The 19,458-nt window shown below is 40.2% G+C and overlaps 1 protein-coding gene across 1 annotated transcript in view; it reads left to right on the top strand.

The window, feature by feature from the left end:
• Positions 1–8,792: 8,792 nt before the first annotated feature.
• The window catches only part of LOC139155538 (unconventional myosin-VIIa-like), a 109,561-nt gene continuing 98,895 nt past the window's right edge, over positions 8,793–19,458 (top strand). Inside the window, exons 1-2 of the mRNA XM_070730715.1 lie at positions 8,793–8,813; positions 8,985–9,110. Coding sequence (XP_070586816.1) covers positions 8,793–8,813; positions 8,985–9,110 — 147 coding nt within the window. The remainder of the gene's footprint in view (positions 8,814–8,984; positions 9,111–19,458) is intronic.

The raw sequence follows: 19,458 nt of genomic DNA, 5'->3' as shown, positions 1-19,458 counted from the left end.
GGCAGGCCAAGTAGAAATCGTATAGAATGGTGGTTAGGTAAGGGAAGGTGGCTACAAATAAATGCAATATGTAAATATATAAATGAAAGGGAGAATAAAGAAGTATTATGGTGGGAGGAGACAGGGTTAGAGAAAATAATAAGAGAAAAAAGTGAGGGGATAAAGGCGCAAGCAACTAATATATACAAACTGCTAGTGCAGTCAGATGGGGACACGATTGATGGATTGACTAAATGGTAGCAAAATGAGATATTAGTAGAGGTACAAGAAATGGAAAATATAGTAGAAGATATAAGGAAAATTAAAAATACAAGAATTAGGGAAATGAGAAGGAAAATATTACATAAGTGGTATTTTACTCCCGTTCAATTGGCACATTTTCAGCAGAATGTCAGGGGGAATTGTTGGCATGGTTGTCAAGATAAAGGAGTGTTTATGCTTTCAGACGGCGCTTGGGGTTATTCCAGAGGCACTCGTCCACAGTTTGGCGGAGTCTCTTGCTGAGGCCTGGAACAGGGCTGCTGCGGAGGCTCTTGACCGGATTGCGCCTTTGCGACCTCTCCGTGGCGCTAGACCCCGTAGAGCCCCATGGTTCAACAAGGAGCTCCGGGAGTTGAAACGCCAAAAGAGACGTCTAGAGAAGCGATGGAGGAAGAGTAGGTCTGAATCTGATCGAACACTTGTAAGAGCTTTTATTAAGACTTACAAAGTGGCGCTCAAGGTGGCAAGATGCGCGTACCATGCCGCCTTGATTGCATCAGCGGAATCCCGACCGGCCGCTCTGTTTAGGGTGACCCGCTCCCTTCTTAACCAGGGGGGAGTTGGGGAGCCCTTGCAGAGTAGTGCCGAGGATTTTAACACGTTTTTCGCTGATAAAGTCGCTCAGATCCGGGCCGACCTCGACTCCAATTGTAAAACAGAGTCGACTGACAACGAGTCAGTTGAGGTGACTGGGGCACGTACTTGTCCACCTGTCTGGGAAGAGTTTGATCTGGTGACACCTGATGAAGTGGACAAGGCCATTGGAGCTGTGAGTTCCGCCACCTGCTTACTGGATCCGTGTCCCTCCTGGTTGGTCTCGGCCAGCAGGGAGGTGACACGGAGCTGGGCCCAGGAGATTACCAACGCTTCCTTGGGGAGGGGAGTTTTTCCAACACTCTATAAAGAAGCGCTCGTGCGCCCCCTCCTCAAGAAGCCTTCACTGGACCCAGCCGTACTTAATAACTATCGTCCAGTCTCCAACCTTCCCTTTATGGGGAATGTTGTTGAGAAGGTGGTGGCACTCCAGCTCCAGCGGTCCTTGGAAGAAGCCGATTATCTAGGTCCCCAGCAGTCGGGTTTCAGGCCCGGTTACAGCACGGAAACTGCTTTGGTCGCGTTGATGGATGATCTCTGGCGGGCCCGGAACAGGGGTTTATCCTCTTTCCTGGTGCTCCTCGATCTCTCAGCGGCTTTCGATACCATCGACCATGGTATCCTTCTGCACCGGCTGGAGGGGTTTGGGGTGGGAGGCACTGTTCTTCAGTGGTTCTCCTCCTACCTCTGTGGCCGGTCGCAGTCGGTGTTAGTGGGGGGTCAGAGGTCGGCTCCGAGGTCTCTCCCTTGTGGGGTGCCTCAGGGGTCGGTCCTCTCCCCTCTACTATTCAACATCTACATGAAACCGCTGGGTGAGATCATCCAAGGACATGGGGTGAGGTATCATCAATATGCTGATGATACCCAGCTTTACATCTCCACCCCATGCCCAGTCAACGAAGCGGTGGAAGTGATGTGCCGGTGCCTGGAGGCTGTTGGGGCCTGGATGGGTGTCAACAGACTCAAACTCAACCCGGATAAGACGGAGTGGCTGTGGGTTTTGCCTCCCAAGGACAATCCCACCTGTCCGTCCATTACCCTGGGGGGGAATTATTGACCCCCTCAGAGAGGGTCCGCAACTTGGGCATCCTCCTCGATCCACAGCTCACATTAGAAAACCATCTCTCAGCTGTGGCGAGTGGGGCGTTTGCCCAGGTTCGCCTGGTGCACCAGTTGCGGCCCTATCTGGACCGGGACTCATTGCTCACAGTCACTCATGCCCTCATCACCTCGAGGTTCGACTACTGTAATGCTCTCTACATGGGGCTACCTTTGAAAAGTGTTCGGAAACTTCAGATCGTGCAAAATGCAGCTGCGAGAGCAGTCATGGGCTTACCTAGGTATGCCCATGTTTCACCATCACTCCGCAGTCTGCATTGGCTGCCGATCAATTTCCGGTCACAATTCAAAGTGTTGGTTATGACCTTTAAAGCCCTTCATGGCATTGGACCAGAATATCTCCAAGACCACCTCCTGCCGCACGAATCCCAGCGACCGATTAGGTCCCACAGAGTGGCCCTTCTCCGGGTCCCGTCAACTAAACAATGTCGGTTGGCGGGCCCCAGGGGAAGAGCCTTCTCTGTGGTGGCACCGGCTCTCTGGAACCAACTCCCCCCGGAGATTAGAACTGCCCCTACTCTCCTTGCCTTCCGTAAACTCCTTAAAACCCACCTTTGCCGTCAGGCATGGGGCAATTGAAACATCTCCCCCTGGGCATGTTTCATTTATACATGGTATGCTTGTGTGTGTGTCTGTTAGTTTATGGGGTTTTTTAAATTTCTAAATATTTTAATTAATTGCATTATTTATGATTTGTTTCACTTGTTGTGAGCCGCCCTGAGTCTTCGGAGAGGGGCGGCATACAAATCCAAATAATAAATAAATAAAATAAATAAATTTTGTATCCTTCATTTGCTTTGTCTCTGGGTTACATTGTTCATTCTTTATAGAGTGATTGAATTTTATTTCTTACATTTGCATCGCTTACTGATGTTGTTAATATATAATTTTTAACCTTCTCCCACCGCCTCATTATTGCTGCTAATTTCCCTTCATTATAATTATGTAGTCTAACTTCCATAATTTCATAGTGAATGTGATCCGCCATGTATTTGCACCAATTTTTTATCGTCCATTTATTGTCATCTTTCCACCCAAGCACTATAGTTGCCTGGGCACTTTCTATCGCTGCAATTTTGATTTCTTCATATTCTTTTACCTCACTATTTTTTATCAATAATGCTGTTTCCTTAGTTATTTTCCAATTACCATTCGTAATTTTATTCACTTCCACTTGTATTTGTTTCCAAAATTTTTGAACTTTATTACATTCCCAAAACATATGTATAAATACTCCTTTTTCCTTGCACCCATGCCAACAATTTCCTTTCTTCGTTGTTTGAAAACGTGCTAATTGTACTGGTGTATAATACCATTTATGTAATATTTTTCTTCTCATCTCTCTTATTCTTGTTTTTAATTTTTTTAATATTTTCAATTATACCTTCCATATCCCATTCATCAATTTCTAATTCGTCCTGCCAATATCTCGTCAGTCCTTTTACTACTTGTTCTTCCGCTTGTAATAATTCTCTATATATATTACCTGTTTGTGCTTTTATATTCTTACACTTATCCCTTAGTATCTTTTCTAAATTTATTTCTTGTCTCATAAATATTTCTTTGTTTTCCCTTTTACTTAAATATGTGCTTATCGCATTGGTTTGTAACCAGTTTTGTTGTCCCAGGCACCTCTCGATTTCATTTCTATTAATTCTTCCATCCCTTTCATATAACTGTTCTATTCTCTGTATCCCTTTCCTCCTTAGTTCCCATATTATCTTTGTGAGGTTACTTTCTTTCTTTGTATTTATCACATGCAGCGTTGCTAATTTAGAGTTTGTCATTTTCAATTTATCTTGCCATTTCATCCAACTCTCTATTATCGCTTCAGTAGGGTCTAATAGTCTATTTATTTCTACCTTATTCCATTTCCTAAATAATAATTCCTGATTCGTAATATCATTGATTTCTTTCTCTAATTCTACCCATGGTTTTTCCTCTAATAATTGTAATTCCATTAGCCTATCAATATGATATGCGTCCCTATAATACTCCAAGTTTGGATTTCCCCAGCCTCCCTCGTCCTCCGTTGCTATCAGCCATTTTTTAAAAAATTCTTGGTCTTTTATTACCTTCTATCCACACATTCAATTTAGTGTTTCATTCTCTTATCTTTCTTATTGGGAAGGTTCCATGCATTACCTGTAAAATATATAGCATTTTTGGGATAATCATCATCTTTAAAGCTCTTACTTTAGCCAATCTTCTCAAATTTTTATTTTTCCAGTTCTTAATTTGTTTCTGAATTTTTTTCCATATTAAATTAAAATTAAATTCCACCATTATTTCCGGATTCTTTAATAACCATACTCCTAAATATTTCATTTTCTTGCTACCCAGTTTTAAACCCGATACTTTCCATATTTCAATTTGTTCTTTAGGCCCTGTATTTAAACAAATGATTTCTGATTTTTCCATATTCACTCTTAACCCTGATTGGTTTTTAAACTCCTGAAGTATTGTAATCATTCTTTTAATAATATCTATTTGCCCATCTGTTGCAGGCTTTATCTGGACGGGGGTGCTACTTAATTCTCAGGAATCCTGCAGAAGATTTAGGGGAAAACAAAGGGTGAATTTGTGGGAGCTGGTACTTTTTTTTTTTTCCAACGGAGGATTTTTTTTTTAAGCTAGGCATGATGGCATCTCCTTAGTTTCTGAGCTGGTTGGAAGGATGCCAGAAGTAATTGGAAATTTTTCATAACATTTGAAAGCATTAGTTGATGTATTAAGAATGAGCTCTGTGTCTTGAAACAGAATATCTCAAATCTTGAGAGGGGGTGGAGGGAGGGACAGACAGAGACAGAAAGGGAGAAAGAGAAAAGGAGAGAGAAAGAAAGAAAGAGAGAGCAAAGTGGAGAGAGAGAAACAGGAGAGAAAAAGAGAAAGAAATAGAAATTAAAATGAGAAAGAAAATAGAAGAGACAAACAGAAACAGAGAGAGAGAGAGAAAATAGAAGAGTGAAACAAACGGAAAGAGAGAGGAAGGGAAAGAAAGAAAAAAGAATGGGGAGAAAGAGAAAAAGAGAAAAGAAGAGAGAAGGAAAAGGAGAGAGAAAGAGAAACAAGAAAATAGAAAGAAAATAGAAGGGAGAAAGAGAAAATAGAGGGAAAAAGAAACAGAAGGAAAGAGAAAGGGAAAGAAAGACAAAAGGAGGGAAAGAGAAAGAGAATCGAGAACAAAAATGAGAGAAATAAAATTGAAGGAGAGCAAGAAACAGAAGGAAAAAGAAAGAGAAAAGGAGAGAGAAAGAAAAAAGAGAGAGCAAAGCAGAGAGAGAGAAATAGGAGAGAGAAAGAAATAGAAAGTAAAAGGAGAAAGAAAATAGAAGAGACAAACAGAAACAGGGAAAGAGAGACAAAATAGAAGAGAGAAAAAAACGGAAAGAGAGAGAAAGGGAAAGAAATGAAAAAGAATAGGGGGAAAGAGAGAAAAAGAGAAAAGAAGAGAGAAAGAAAAGGAGAGAGAGAAACAAGGAAAGAGAAAGGAAAAAAGGGAGAAAGAGAAAATAGGGGAAAAGAAACAGAAGGAAAGAAAGGGAAAGAAAGACAAAAGGAGGGAAAGAGAAAAGAGAAGCGAGAACAAAAATGAGAGAAAGAAAATTGAAGGAGAGAAAACAGAAGGAAAGAGAAAGAAAGAGAAAAGAGGGAGAAAGAGAGAGAAAAGGAGAGAGGAAGAGTGAAAAGATAAAGAGAGAAACAGAAGAAGAAAGAAAGTGTGATAGAGAGTGCAATATTTTCATTTTCTCTGGATTGAGACCATCAATTCAACCCTTTTGCAGAATGTTGATTAAAGACTGCCCAGAATCTTCAGGGAGTTGGGTGGTTCTAATTAACATAATAATTAAATTAAAACAAACCAACAAATAAATAAATAGAGACTTGTCAAAAATGGCTGACCAATTTCACTTGAACATACCTGGCTAACACACACAGGTGAGTGAATGGCATCGGACCGGAAAACCTCCAGGACCATCTTCTGCCACACGAATCCCAGCGGCCGATTAGGTCCCACAGAGTTGGCCTTCTCCGGGTCCTGTCAATTAAACAATGTTGTCTGGTGGGCCCCAGGGGAAGAGCCTTCTCTGTGGCGGCCCCGGCTCTCTGGCATCAACTCCCCCCAGAGATCAGAACTGTCCCCACTCTCCTTGTCTTTTGCAAACTACTTAAGACCCACCTATATTGCCAGGCATGGGGAAGTTGAGACATCTCCCCCCGGCTTTTTATAGTTTTATGTATGGAATGCGTGTGTTGCATGGTTTTTTAAATGAGTGGTTTTTAGATGGCTTTTAATATTAGATTTGTTTACATTGTCACACTGTTTTATTATTGTTGTGAGCCGCCCCGAGTCTTGGGAGAGGGGCGGCATACAAATCTAATATATTATTATTATTATTATTATTATTATTATTATTATTATTATTATTGATTGATTGATTAGATTTGTATGCCGCCTCTCTCTGTAGACTCGGGGCGGCTAACAACAGTAATAAAAACATCATATAAATCCAACATTAAAACAACTAAATAATTCTTATTGTAAAACCAAACATCCCTACAAACAAACATAACATGCATAAATTGTAAAGGCCTAGGGGGAAAGAATATCTCAATTCCCCCATGCCTGACGGCAGAGGTGGGTTTTAAGGAGCTATTATTATTATTATTATTATTATTATTATTATTATTATTATTATTATTATTATTCTGTCAAATTACTTTTAACATTTAACATAGTTTTTTTCCCCCTAGCTATGAGCCCATGTCTGTCTTTCTGTACCTGAATTCTTCTTATTATTTGTTTTTCCATCTTGCAAATTGGAAGGGTTGACAACAGGCCCGAATTTAGAATCTAGAATAACAGAATTGGAAGGGGCCTTGGAGGTTGTCTAGTCCAGCCCCCTGCTTAGGCAGGAAACCCTACACCACCCTACACCAGACAAAACCCTACACCAGACAAAATTGTTTTCTCTGTGAGTCTCCTTGAAAAGGATCGTAGTTTCCTCTCCTCTATCTTCTCAAGACTGTAGAAACACGATTCCTTCTTGAAGTACAGTATTCAAAGTTACAAAGGCAATGAAAACACCAAAGCTTTGGAATCGGAATCTTTTTTCAGAAACTTTGGGGCTCTCCAGCCTGGTGGGGGAGAGAAGCATTACCTCTAGAGCCTATGGCACGCGTGTCACAGGTGGCACCCAGATCCCTCTTTGCAGGCAAGTGAGTCGTGCTTCCAGCCAGCAGCTGATCTGCCGGGCGCACACACAGAGGGCAGGGCACATGCAGAAGGCTGCAGGGAAGCCTGCTAGGCCCAAAACTGGATATGGAGGGTGTGGCGCCCCCCCAATGGCCCCTTTTTGGTCCCAGAAGTCTGCAATGAGGCCTGCTAGGCCCAAAACTGGGTGTGGCGAGTGAGGTGCCCCCCAATGGCCCCTTTTTGGTTCCAGGAGGCTGCAGGGAGGCGTGCTAGGCCTAAAACTTGGTGTGGTGAGTGAGGTGCCTTGCAATGGCCTGTTTTTGGTCCCAGAAGGCTGCAATGAGGCCTGTTAGGCCCAAAACTGGGTATGGTGGGTGTGGCGCCCTGCAATAGCCCCTTTTTGGTCCCAGGAGGCTGCAATGAGGCCTGCTAGGCCCAAAACTGGATGTGGTGAGTGTGGTGCCCCCCAATGGCCCATTTTTTGTCCCAGAAGGCTGCAATGAGGCCTGCTAGGCCCAAAACTGAGTATGGCGAGTGAGGTGCCCCCCAATGGCCCCTTTTTGGTTCCAGAAGGCTGCAATGATGCGTGCTAGGCCCAAAATTGGGTGTGGTGAGTGTGGTGCCCCCCAATGGCCCATTTTTGGTTCCAGGAGGCTGCAATGAGGCCTGCTAGGCCCAAAACTGGATGTGGCGAGTGAGGTGCCCCCCAATGGCCCCCTTTTTGTCCCAGAAGGCTGCAATGAGGCCTGCTAGGCCCAAAATTGGGTGTGGTGGGTGTGGGGCCCCTCAATGACCCCTTTTTGGTTCCAGGAGGCTGCAGGGAGGCCTGCTAGGCCCAAAACTGGATGTGGTGAGTGTGGTGCCCCCCAATGGCCCATTTTTGGTCCCAGGTTGCTACCCAATACGGGCCATGCTGCGGACTGGTAGTGAAAATGGAACTGCATGCCCAGCTCTGCGTCTCTGCAAACATGCAGAAGACATGTGCACGAGAGATTTCAGCATTTTTTTGATTCTGCGCATGCACAGAAGCAAAAAAATCGCCAAAATCTCTTGTGCACATGTATCCTTGCGATATTTTACTTTCTGCGCATGCGCAGAAGCAAAATCTTGCTGGGACATGTCCTGAAGCTGCATGTCCCCCCAGAGATTAGGACTGCCCCCACCCTCCTTACCTTTCATAAATACCTCTGTCGCCAGGCTTGGGGGAACTGAGAAATCCCCCCCTTGCCTATGTAACTTTGTGCATGATATGACTGTGTGTATGTATTTTATCTATTGGTTGTTGTTTTTTTTAGACTTTGTAATGTAAAACTGTTATTTTAGATTTTAATTATTAGATTTGTTACCATGTATTGTTTTTATCACTGTTGTGAGCCACCCCGAGTCTACGGAGAGGGGTGGCATACAAATCTAATTAAATAATAATAATAATAATAATAATAATAATAATAATAATTATTATTATTATTATTATTATTAATAATAATAATAATGTGCATTGCACTAATAATGATGGTAAGTAGCAACGGCCGCCTGTTGAAAGCCACTAGCAAGGAAATCTCTGCCCCTGCGTATGCCCAGGGGGTCATTTCCCTGACATGAAGTAAGCACTTCCGACGCAATGCGAACTGGTATAGGGAAGGTAAGGGGTGAACCCAATCCTGGTCTTCAGTCACTTTTTCCAGTGCCATGGTAACTTAAAACGGTCACTAAACGAACTGTTGTTAAGTTGAGGACTCTCTGTATTAAGTGACGAACTGTACTCTGATATTTCTTTGCTGTATTTTTTTCCGGACTTCAACGCCCTGTTTGTATTTCTTCCCAGGGGGATTACGTATGGATGGACTTCCGGACCAGGCGGGAATTTGATGTTCCCATCGGAGCAGTGGTCAAGCTGTGCCATTCGGGACAGATCCAGGTGATTGACGACGAAGGAAATGTATGTTAAACAAATGTAGCTCTATTCAGTCTGTCTGTCTGTCGATCTATTTATATATGCCACCCCTCTCTGAAAACTCAGGGCAGCTTGCAACATATAAAAGAACAATAAAAACTTCCAAAATCCAAATATAATAATAATAATAATAATAATAATAATAATAATAATAATAATAATAGAAACATAGAAGTCTGACGGCAGAAAAAGGCCTCATGGTCCATCTAGTCTGCCCTTATACTATTTTCTGTATTTTATCTTAGGATGGATATATGTTTATCCCAGGCATGTTTAAATTCAGTTACTGTGGATTTATCTACCACGTCTGCTGGAAGTTTGTTCCAAGGATCTACTACTCTTTCAGTAAAATAATATTTTCTCATGTTGCTTTTGATCTTTCCCCCAACTCACTTCAGATTGTGTCCCCTTGTTCTTGTGTTCACTTTCCTATTAAAAACACTTCCCTCCTGGACCTTATTTAACCCTTTAATATATTTAAATGTTTCGATCATGTCCCCCCTTTTCCTTCTGTCCTCCAGACTATACAGATTGAGTTCATTAAGTCTTTCCTGATACGTTTTATGCTTAAGATCTTCCACCATTCTTGTAGCCCGTCTTTGGACCCGTTCAATTTTGTCAATATTTTTTTGTAGGTGAGGTCTCCAGAACTGAACACAGTATTCCAAATGTGGTCTCACCAGCATTCTATATAGCGGGATCATAATCTCCCTCTTCCTGCTTGTTATACCTCTAGCTATGCAGCCAAGCATCCTACTTGCTTTCCCTACCGCCAGACTGCACTGTTCACCCATTTTGAGACTGTCAGAAATCATTACCCCTAAATCCTTTTCTTTTGAAGTATTTGCTAACACAGAACTGCCAATACAATACTCAGATTGAGGATTCCTTTTCCCCAAGTGCATTATTTTACATTTGGAAACATTAAACTGCAGTTTCCATTGCTTTGACCATTTATCTAGTAAAGCTAAATCATTTACCATATTATACACCCCTCCAGGAATATCAACCCTATTGCACACTTTAGAGTCATCGGCAAATAGGCAAACCTTCCCTACCAAACCTTCCCCTATGTCACTTACAAACATATTAAAAAGAATAGGACCCAGAACAGACCCTTGTGGCACACCGCTTGTAACCTGACTCTGCTCAGAATACTCGCCATTAACAATAACTCTCTGATGTCTATGCTTCAGCCAGCTGCAAATCCATTGAACTATCCACGGATTAAGTCCAATCTTCATTAATTTATCTATCAGCTCTTTATGTGGAACCGTATCAAAGGCTTTGCTGAAGTCCAGGTAGGCAATATCCACGGCACCACCTTCATCCAACACCTTTGTGACATAGTCAAAGAAATCAATGAGATTAGTCTGACATGATTTGCCTTCAGTAAAGCCATGCTGATTTGGGTCCAATAAGTTATTGTTTTTTAGGTGCTGATTTATCCTCTTTTTGAGTAGAGTCTCCATCATTTTAACTACAACTGATGTCAAGCTAACTGGCCTGTAGTTACCAGCTTCTTCTCTACTGCCCTTCTTGTGAATAGGCACAACACTGGCCATTCTCCAATCCTCAGGAACTTCTCCTGTTAACAAGGATTGGTTAAACAAATCAGTCAGGGGGGTAGTAATGACAGATCTGAGTTCTTTAAGAACTCTGGGGTGGATGCCTTCTGGACCCATTGCCTTATTTATCTTTAATCGTTCGAGTTCTTCTAAGACATCGACTTCTAAGATCACTGGAGCTGAATCCGTACAGCTGGAAGCAATGCTATATCCCTCTATAGTATTATTTTGTACGGTGTCTTTTGAGAAAACTGAACAGAAGTAGCTATTGAAATGGTCAGCGATCTCCTTATTCCCATTAATCCATGTATTATTCCCGGTACTAAGCTTCGTGATGCCGCAGTTTTTCTTCTTCTTATCACTAATATATCTGAAGAAGGTTTTATCCCCCTTCTTTACAATTTGGCAATTTCTTCCTCTTTTGAGGCTTTAGCAGCATATATTATTTGTTTCGCCTCCTTCTGTCTCATTTTATACACCTCCCTATCAGCTATACTTCCAGACTCTTTATACCTCCTATAGGCAGCCTTTTTTTCATTGACTATAGCCCTTACATCATTGCTAAACCATATACTTTGGTTGCATTATAGGATTGCTCACAATTAGTTTTTACATCAAACCACAAACATAGATGGTCACTACATCCTAAATTTTCTCCCACGTTGACATCTGAAACCCAATTCCCATTCGTAAAAACCAAATCTAGAATATTCTCCCCTCTAGTTGGTGTCTTAACCAGCTGTGCCAGAGCTGCTCCTGTAAAGGCCTCTACTATATTCTTACTTTTGCATGGAGGGCACTGGGGATATTCCAGTCAACATCAGGCATGTTGAAATCACCCATAACCACAATATCTCCCTTTACTGCCATTTGGGTAATTTCATCCACCATCTTGTTGTCATATTCCTCGGATTGCCCTGGAGGCCTATAGATCACCCCAATTCTAATGACAGAACCTTCTTTATTTTGCATGCAAATCCAGAGAGTCTCTAGATCTTGACATGTATTGTGAATTAGTGTTGTTTTTAGACTTTCTTTAATATAAATGGCTACTCCACCTCCCCTTCTCTCTATTCTATCCTTCCTATACAGTGTATATCCTGGTATGGATATTTCCCATTCATTAGAATCCTTAAACCATGTCTCAGTTATGGCAACCAGGTCCAAATTATCTCTAGATATTATGGCCATTAATTCACAGAGCTTTTTGCTCAAGCTTCGAGCATTCGTGCACATTACCCGAAGAACATTATTTTCATTATTAGTTTGCCCCTTATCATCAACAACTACATCTATTTCATTTGCAGCTCCCTTTTCATAAGCTTCCAAAAACTGCTTTATCCTCATTGGTCGGGGACAGAAATCACCCACATCAGTTACATCTCTGTCCCCTTTACCTAGTTTAAATGCCTGTCCAAAAAAGTTCTGAATTCCTCACCGAGCACCTGGGTACCTGATTGGCCTGTGTTTGAAAACAAACTGCCAAAAAAATTGTCTGTTACAGTCAGTTATATCTGCCCCTTCTCCTTGAATTCAAAAAATGCAAAATGCAAAAAGTAAAAAGCACTACCTTCTTCTCTCCTTCTCTGTGATCTGAAAGTGCAAATTAAAATGGCTTTTTCCTGCCTTTTATACTTCCCAGTCTAATCCTGCCCCAGCCTAATCTGATTGGTCTGTGTTTGAAAACAAACTGCCAAAAAAATTGTCTGTTACAGTCAGTTATATCTGCCCCTTCTCCTTGAATTCAAAAAATGCAAAATGCAAAAAGTAAAAAGCACTACCTTCTTCTCTCCTTCTCTGTGATCTGAAAGTGCAAATTAAAATGGCTTTTTCCTGCCTTTTATACTTCCCAGTCTAATCCTGCCCCAGCCTAATCTGATTGGTCTGTGTTTGAAAACAAACTGCCAAAAAAATTGTCTGTTACAGTCAGTTATATCTGCCCCTTCTCCTTGAATTCAAAAAATGCAAAATGCAAAAAGTAAAAAGCACTACCTTCTTCTCTCCTTCTCTGTGATCTGAAAGTGCAAATTAAAATGGCTTTTTCCTGCCTTTTATACTTCCCAGTCTAATCCTGCCCCAGCCTAATCTGATTGGTCTGTGTTTGAAAACAAACTGCCAAAAAAATTGTCTGTTACAGTCAGTTATATCTGCAACTTCTCCTTGAATTCAAAAAATGCAAAAAGTAAAAAGCACTACCTTCTTCTCTCCTTCTCTGTGATCTGAAAGTGCAAATTAAAATGGCTTTTTCCTGCCTTTTATACTTCCCAGTCTAATCCTGCCCCAGCCTAATCTGATTGGTCTGTGTTTGAAAACAAACTGCCAAAAAAATTGTCTGTTACAGTCAGTTATATCTGCCCCTTCTCCTTGAATTCAAAAAATGCAAAAAGTAAAAAACACTACCTTCTTCTCTCCTTCTCTGTGATCTGAAAGTGCAAATTAAAATGGCTTTTTCCTGCCTTTTATACTTCCCAGTCTAATCCTGCCCCAGCCTAATCTGATTGGTCTGTGTTTGAAAACAAACTGCCAAAAAAATTGTCTGTTACAGTCAGTTATATCTGCCCCTTCTCCTTGAATTCAAAAAATGCTAAAAGTAAAAAGCACTACCTTCTTCTCTCCTTCTCTGTGATCTGAAAGTGCAAATTAAAATGGCTTTTTCCTGCCTTTTATACTTCCCAGTCTAATCCTGCCCCAGCCTAATCTGATTGGTCTCTGTTTGAAAACAAACTGCCAAAAAAATTGTCTGTTACAGTCAGTTATATCTGCCCCTTCTCCTTGAATTCAAAAAATGCAAAATGCAAAAAGTAAAAAGCACTACCTTCTTCTCTCCTTCTCTGTGATCTGAAAGTGCAAATTAAAATGGCTTTTTCCTGCCTTTTATACTTCCCAGTCTAATCCTGCCCCAGCCTAATCTGATTGGTCTGTGTTTGAAAACAAACTGCCAAAAAAATTGTCTGTTACAGTCAGTTATATCTGCCCTTTCTCCTTGAATTCAAAAAATGCAAAATGCAAAAAGTAAAAAGCACTACCTTCTTCTATCCTTCTCTGTGATCTGAAAGTGCAAATTAAAATGGCTTTTTCCTGCCTTTTATACTTCCCAGTCTAATCCTGCCCCAGCCTAATCTGATTGGTCTGTGTTTGAAAACAAACTGCCAAAAAAATTGTCTGTTACAGTCAGTTATATCTGCCCCTTCTCCTTGAATTCAAAAAATGCAAAATGCAAAAAGTAAAAAGCACTACCTTCTTCTCTCCTTCTCTGTGATCTGAAAGTGCAAATTAAAATGGCTTTTTCCTGCCTTTTATACTTCCCAGTCTAATCCTGCCCCAGCCTAATCTGATTGGTCTGTGTTTGAAAACAAACTGCCAAAAAATTGTCTGTTACAGTCAGTTATATCTGCCCCTTCTCCTTCAATTCAAAAAAATGCAAAATGCAAAAAGTAAAAAGCACTACCTTCTTCTCTCCTTCTCTGTGATCTGAAAGTGCAAATTAAAATGGCTTTTTCCTGCCTTTTATACTTCCCAGTCTAATCCTGCCCCAGCCTAATCTGATTGGTCTGTGTTTGAAAACAAACTGCCAAAAAAATTGTCTGTTACAGTCAGTTATATCTGCCCCTTCTCCTTGAATTCAAAAAATGCAAAATGCAAAAAGTAAAAAGCACTACCTTCTTCTCTCCTTCTCTGTGATCTGAAAGTGCAAATTAAAATGGCTTTTTCCTGCCTTTTATACTTCCCAGTCTAATCCTGCCCCAGCCTAATCTGATTGGTCTGTGTTTGAAAACAAATTGCCAAAAAAATTGTCTGTTACAGTCAGTTATATCTGCCCCTTCTCCTTGAATTCAAAAAATGCAAAATGCAAAAAGTAAAAAGCACTACCTTCTTCTCTCCTTCTCTGTGATCTGAAAGTGCAAATTAAAATGGCTTTTTCCTGCCTTTTATACTTCCCAGTCTAATCCTGCCCCAGCCTAATCTGATTGGTCTGTGTTTGAAAACAAATTGCCAAAAAAATTGTCTGTTACAGTCAGTTATATCTGTCCCTTCTCCTTGAATTCAAAAAATGCAAAATGCAAAAAGTAAAAAGCACTACCTTCTTCTCTCCTTCTCTGTGATCTGAAAGTGCAAATTAAAATGGCTTTTTCCTGCCTTTTATACTTCCCAGTCTAATCCTGCCCCAGCCTAATCTGATTGGTCTGTGTTTGAAAACAAACTGCCAAAAAAATTGTCTGTTACAGTCAGTTATATCTGCCCTTTCTCCTTGAATTCAAAAAATACAAAATGCAAAAAGTAAAAAGCACTACCTTCTTCTCTCCTTCTCTGTGATCTGAAAGTGCAAATTAAAATGGCTTTTTCCTGCCTTTTATACTTCCCAGTCTAATCCTGCCCCAGCCTAATCTGATTGGTCTGTGTTTGAAAACAAACTGCCAAAAAAATTGTCTGTTACAGTCAGTTATATCTGCCCCTTCTCCTTGAATTCAAAAAATGCAAAATGCAAAAAGTAAAAAGCACTACCTTCTTCTCTCCTTCTCTGTGATCTGAAAGTCCAAATTAAAATGGCTTTTTCCTGCCTTTTATACTTCCCAGTCTAATCCTGCCCCAGCCTAATCTGATTGGTCTGTGTTTGAAAACAAACTGCCCAAAAAATTGTCTGTTACAGTCAGTTATATCTGCCCTTTCTCCTTGAATTCAAAAAATACAAAATGCAAAAAGTAAAAAGCACTACCTTCTTCTCTCCTTCTCTGTGATCTGAAAGTGCAAATTAAAATGGCTTTTTCCTGCCTTTTATACTTCCCAGTCTAATCCTGCCCCAGCCTAATCTGATTGGTCTGTGTTTGAAAACAAACTGCCCAAAAAATTGTCTGTTACAGTCAGTTATATCTGCCCTTTCTCCTTGAATTCAAAAAATACAAAATGCAAAAAGTAAAAAGCACTACCTTCTTCTCTCCTTCTCTGTGATCTGAAAGTGCAAATTAAAATGGCTTTTTCCTGCCTTTTATACTTCCCAGTCTAATCCTGCCCCAGCCTAATCTGATTGGTCTGTGTTTGAAAACAAATTGCCAAAAAAATTGTCTGTTACAGTCAGTTATATCTGCCCCTTCTCCTTGAATTCAAAAAATGCAAAATGCAAAAAGTAAAAAGCACTACCTTCTTCTCTCCTTCTCTGTGATCTGAAAGTGCAAATTAAAATGGCTTTTTCCTGCCTTTTATACTTCCCAGTCTAATCCTGCCCCAGCCTAATCTGATTGGTCTGTGTTTGAAAACAAATTGCCAAAAAAATTGTCTGTTACAGTCAGTTATATCTGTCCCTTCTCCTTGAATTCAAAAAATGCAAAATGCAAAAAGTAAAAAGCACTACCTTCTTCTCTCCTTCTCTGTGATCTGAAAGTGCAAATTAAAATGGCTTTTTCCTGCCTTTTATACTTCCCAGTCTAATCCTGCCCCAGCCTAATCTGATTGGTCTGTGTTTGAAAACAAACTGCCAAAAAAATTGTCTATTACAGTCAGTTATATCTGCCCCTTCTCCTTGAATTCAAAAAATGCAAAATGCAAAAAGTAAAAAGCACTACCTTCTTCTCTCCTTCTCTGTGATCTGAAAGTGCAAATTAAAATGGCTTTTTCCTGCCTTTTATACTTCCCAGTCTAATCCTGCCCCAGCCTAATCTGATTGGTCTGTGTTTGAAAACAAATTGCCAAAAAAATTGTCTGTTACAGTCAGTTATATCTGTCCCTTCTCCTTGAATTCAAAAAATGCAAAATGCAAAAAGTAAAAAGCACTACCTTCTTCTCTCCTTCTCTGTGATCTGAAAGTGCAAATTAAAATGGCTTTTTCCTGCCTTTTATACTTCCCAGTCTAATCCTGCCCCAGCCTAATCTGATTGGTCTGTGTTTGAAAACAAACTGCCAAAAAAATTGTCTGTTACAGTCAGTTATATCTGCCCTTTCTCCTTGAATTCAAAAAATACAAAATGCAAAAAGTAAAAAGCACTACCTTCTTCTCTCCTTCTCTGTGATCTGAAAGTGCAAATTAAAATGGCTTTTTCCTGCCTTTTATACTTCCCAGTCTAATCCTGCCCCAGCCTAATCTGATTGGTCTGTGTTTGAAAACAAACTGCCAAAAAAATTGTCTGTTACAGTCAGTTATATCTGCCCCTTCTCCTTGAATTCAAAAAATGCAAAATGCAAAAAGTAAAAAGCACTACCTTCTTCTCTCCTTCTCTGTGATCTGAAAGTGCAAATTAAAATGGCTTTTTCCTGCCTTTTATACTTCCCAGTCTAATCCTGCCCCAGCCTAATCTGATTGGTCTGTGTTTGAAAACAAACTGCCCAAAAAATTGTCTGTTACAGTCAGTTATATCTGCCCTTTCTCCTTGAATTCAAAAAATACAAAATGCAAAAAGTAAAAAGCACTACCTTCTTCTCTCCTTCTCTGTGATCTGAAAGTGCAAATTAAAATGGCTTTTTCCTGCCTTTTATACTTCCCAGTCTAATCCTGCCCCAGCCTAATCTGATTGGTCTGTGTTTGAAAACAAACTGCCAAAAAAATTGTCTGTTACAGTCAGTTATATCTGCCCCTTCTCCTTGAATTCAAAAAATGCAAAATGCAAAAAGTAAAAAGCACTACCTTTTTCTCTCCTTCTCTGTGATCTGAAAGTGCAAATTAAAATGGCTTTTTCCTGCCTTTTATACTTCCCAGTCTAATCCTGCCCCAGCCTAATCTGATTGGTCTGTGTTTGAAAACAAACTGCCAAAAAAATTGTCTGTTACAGTCAGTTATATCTGCCCTTTCTCCTTGAATTCAAAAAATACAAAATGCAAAAAGTAAAAAGCACTACCTTCTTCTCTCCTTCTCTGTGATCTGAAAGTGCAAATTAAAATGGCTTTTTCCTGCCTTTTATACTTCCCAGTTTAATCCTGCCCCAGCCTAATCTGATTGGTCTGTGTTTGAAAACAAACTGCCAAAAAAATTGTCTGTTACAGTCAGTTATATCTGCCCTTTCTCCTTGAATTCAAAAAATACAAAATGCAAAAAGTAAAAAGCACTACCTTCTTCTCTCCTTCTCTGTGATCTGAAAGTGCAAATTAAAATGGCTTTTTCCTGCCTTTTATACTTCCCAGTCTAATCCTGCCCCAGCCTAATCTGATTCATCTGTGTTTGAAAACAAACTGCCAAAAAAATTGTCTGTTACAGTCAGTTATATCTGCCCCTTCTCCTTGAATTCAAAAAATGCAAAATGCAAAAAGTAAAAAGCACTACCTTCTTCTCTCCTTCTCTGTGATCTGAAAGTGCAAATTAAAATGGCTTTTTCCTGCCTTTTATACTTCCCAGTCTAATCCTGCCCCAGCCTAATCTGATTGGTCTGTGTTTGAAAACAAACTGCCAAAAAAATTGTCTGTTACAGTCAGTTATATCTGCCCCTTCTCCTTGAATTCAAAAAATACAAAATGCAAAAAGTAAAAAGCACTACCTTCTTCTCTCCTTCTCTGTGATCTGAAAGTGCAAATTAAAATGGCTTTTTCCTGCCTTTTATACTTCCCAGTCTAATCCTGCCCCAGCCTAATCTGATTGGTCTGTGTTTGAAAACAAACTGCCAAAAAAATTGTCTGTTACAGTCAGTTATATCTGCCCCTTCTCCTTGAATTCAAAAAATGCCAAAAGTAAAAAGCACTACCTTCTTCTCTCCTTCTCTGTGATCTGAAAGTGCAAATTAAAATGGCTTTTTCCTGCCTTTTATACTTCCCAGTCTAATCCTGCCCCAGCCTAATCTGATTGGTCTGTGTTTGAAAACAAACTGCCAAAAAAATTGTCTGTTACAGTCAGTTATATCTGCCCCTTCTCCTTGAATTCAAAAAATGCCAAAAGTAAAAAGCACTACCTTCTTCTCTCCTTCTCTGTGATCTGAAAGTGCAAATTAAAATGGCTTTTTCCTGCCTTTTATACTTCCCAGTCTAATCCTGCCCCAGCCTAATCTGATTGGTCTGTGTTTGAAAACAAACTGCCAAAAAAATTGTCTGTTACAGTCAGTTATATCTGCCCCTTCTCCTTGAATTCAAAAAATGCAAAATGCAAAAAGTAAAAAGCACTACCTTCTTCTCTCCTTCTCTGTGGTCTGAAAGTGCAAATTAAAATGGCTTTTTCCTGCCTTTTATACTTCCCAGTCTAATCCTGCCCCAGCCTAATCTGATTGGTCTGTGTTTGAAAACAAACTGCCAAAAAATTGTCTGTTACAGTCAGTTATATCTGCCCCTTCTCCTTGAATTCAAAAAATGCAAAATGCAAAAAGTAAAAAGCACTACCTTCTTCTCTCCTTCTCTGTGATCTGAAAGTGCAAATTAAAATGGCTTTTTCCTGCCTTTTATACTTCCCAGTCTAATCCTGCCCCAGCCTAATCTGATTGGTCTGTGTTTGAAAACAAACTGCCAAAAAAATTGTCTGTTACAGTCAGTTATATCTGCCCCTTCTCCTTGAATTCAAAAAATGCAAAATGCAAAAAGTAAAAAGCACTACCTTCTTCTCTCCTTCTCTGTGATCTGAAAGTGCAAATTAAAATGGCTTTTTCCTGCCTTTTATACTTCCCAGTCTAATCCTGCCCCAGCCTAATCTGATTGGTCTGTGTTTGAAAACAAACTGCCAAAAAAATTGTCTGTTACAGTCAGTTATATCTGCCCTTTCTCCTTGAATTCAAAAAATACAAAATGCAAAAAGTAAAAAGCACTACCTTCTTCTCTCCTTCTCTGTGATCTGAAAGTGCAAATTAAAATGGCTTTTTCCTGCC

Source organism: Erythrolamprus reginae, unplaced genomic scaffold, assembly GCF_031021105.1.
Source record: "Erythrolamprus reginae isolate rEryReg1 unplaced genomic scaffold, rEryReg1.hap1 H_28, whole genome shotgun sequence".
NCBI classification, from domain to species: domain Eukaryota; kingdom Metazoa; phylum Chordata; class Lepidosauria; order Squamata; family Dipsadidae; genus Erythrolamprus; species Erythrolamprus reginae.
Note: the sequence above shows the minus strand (reverse complement) of the source record. Positions and strands in the feature narration are given on the sequence as shown.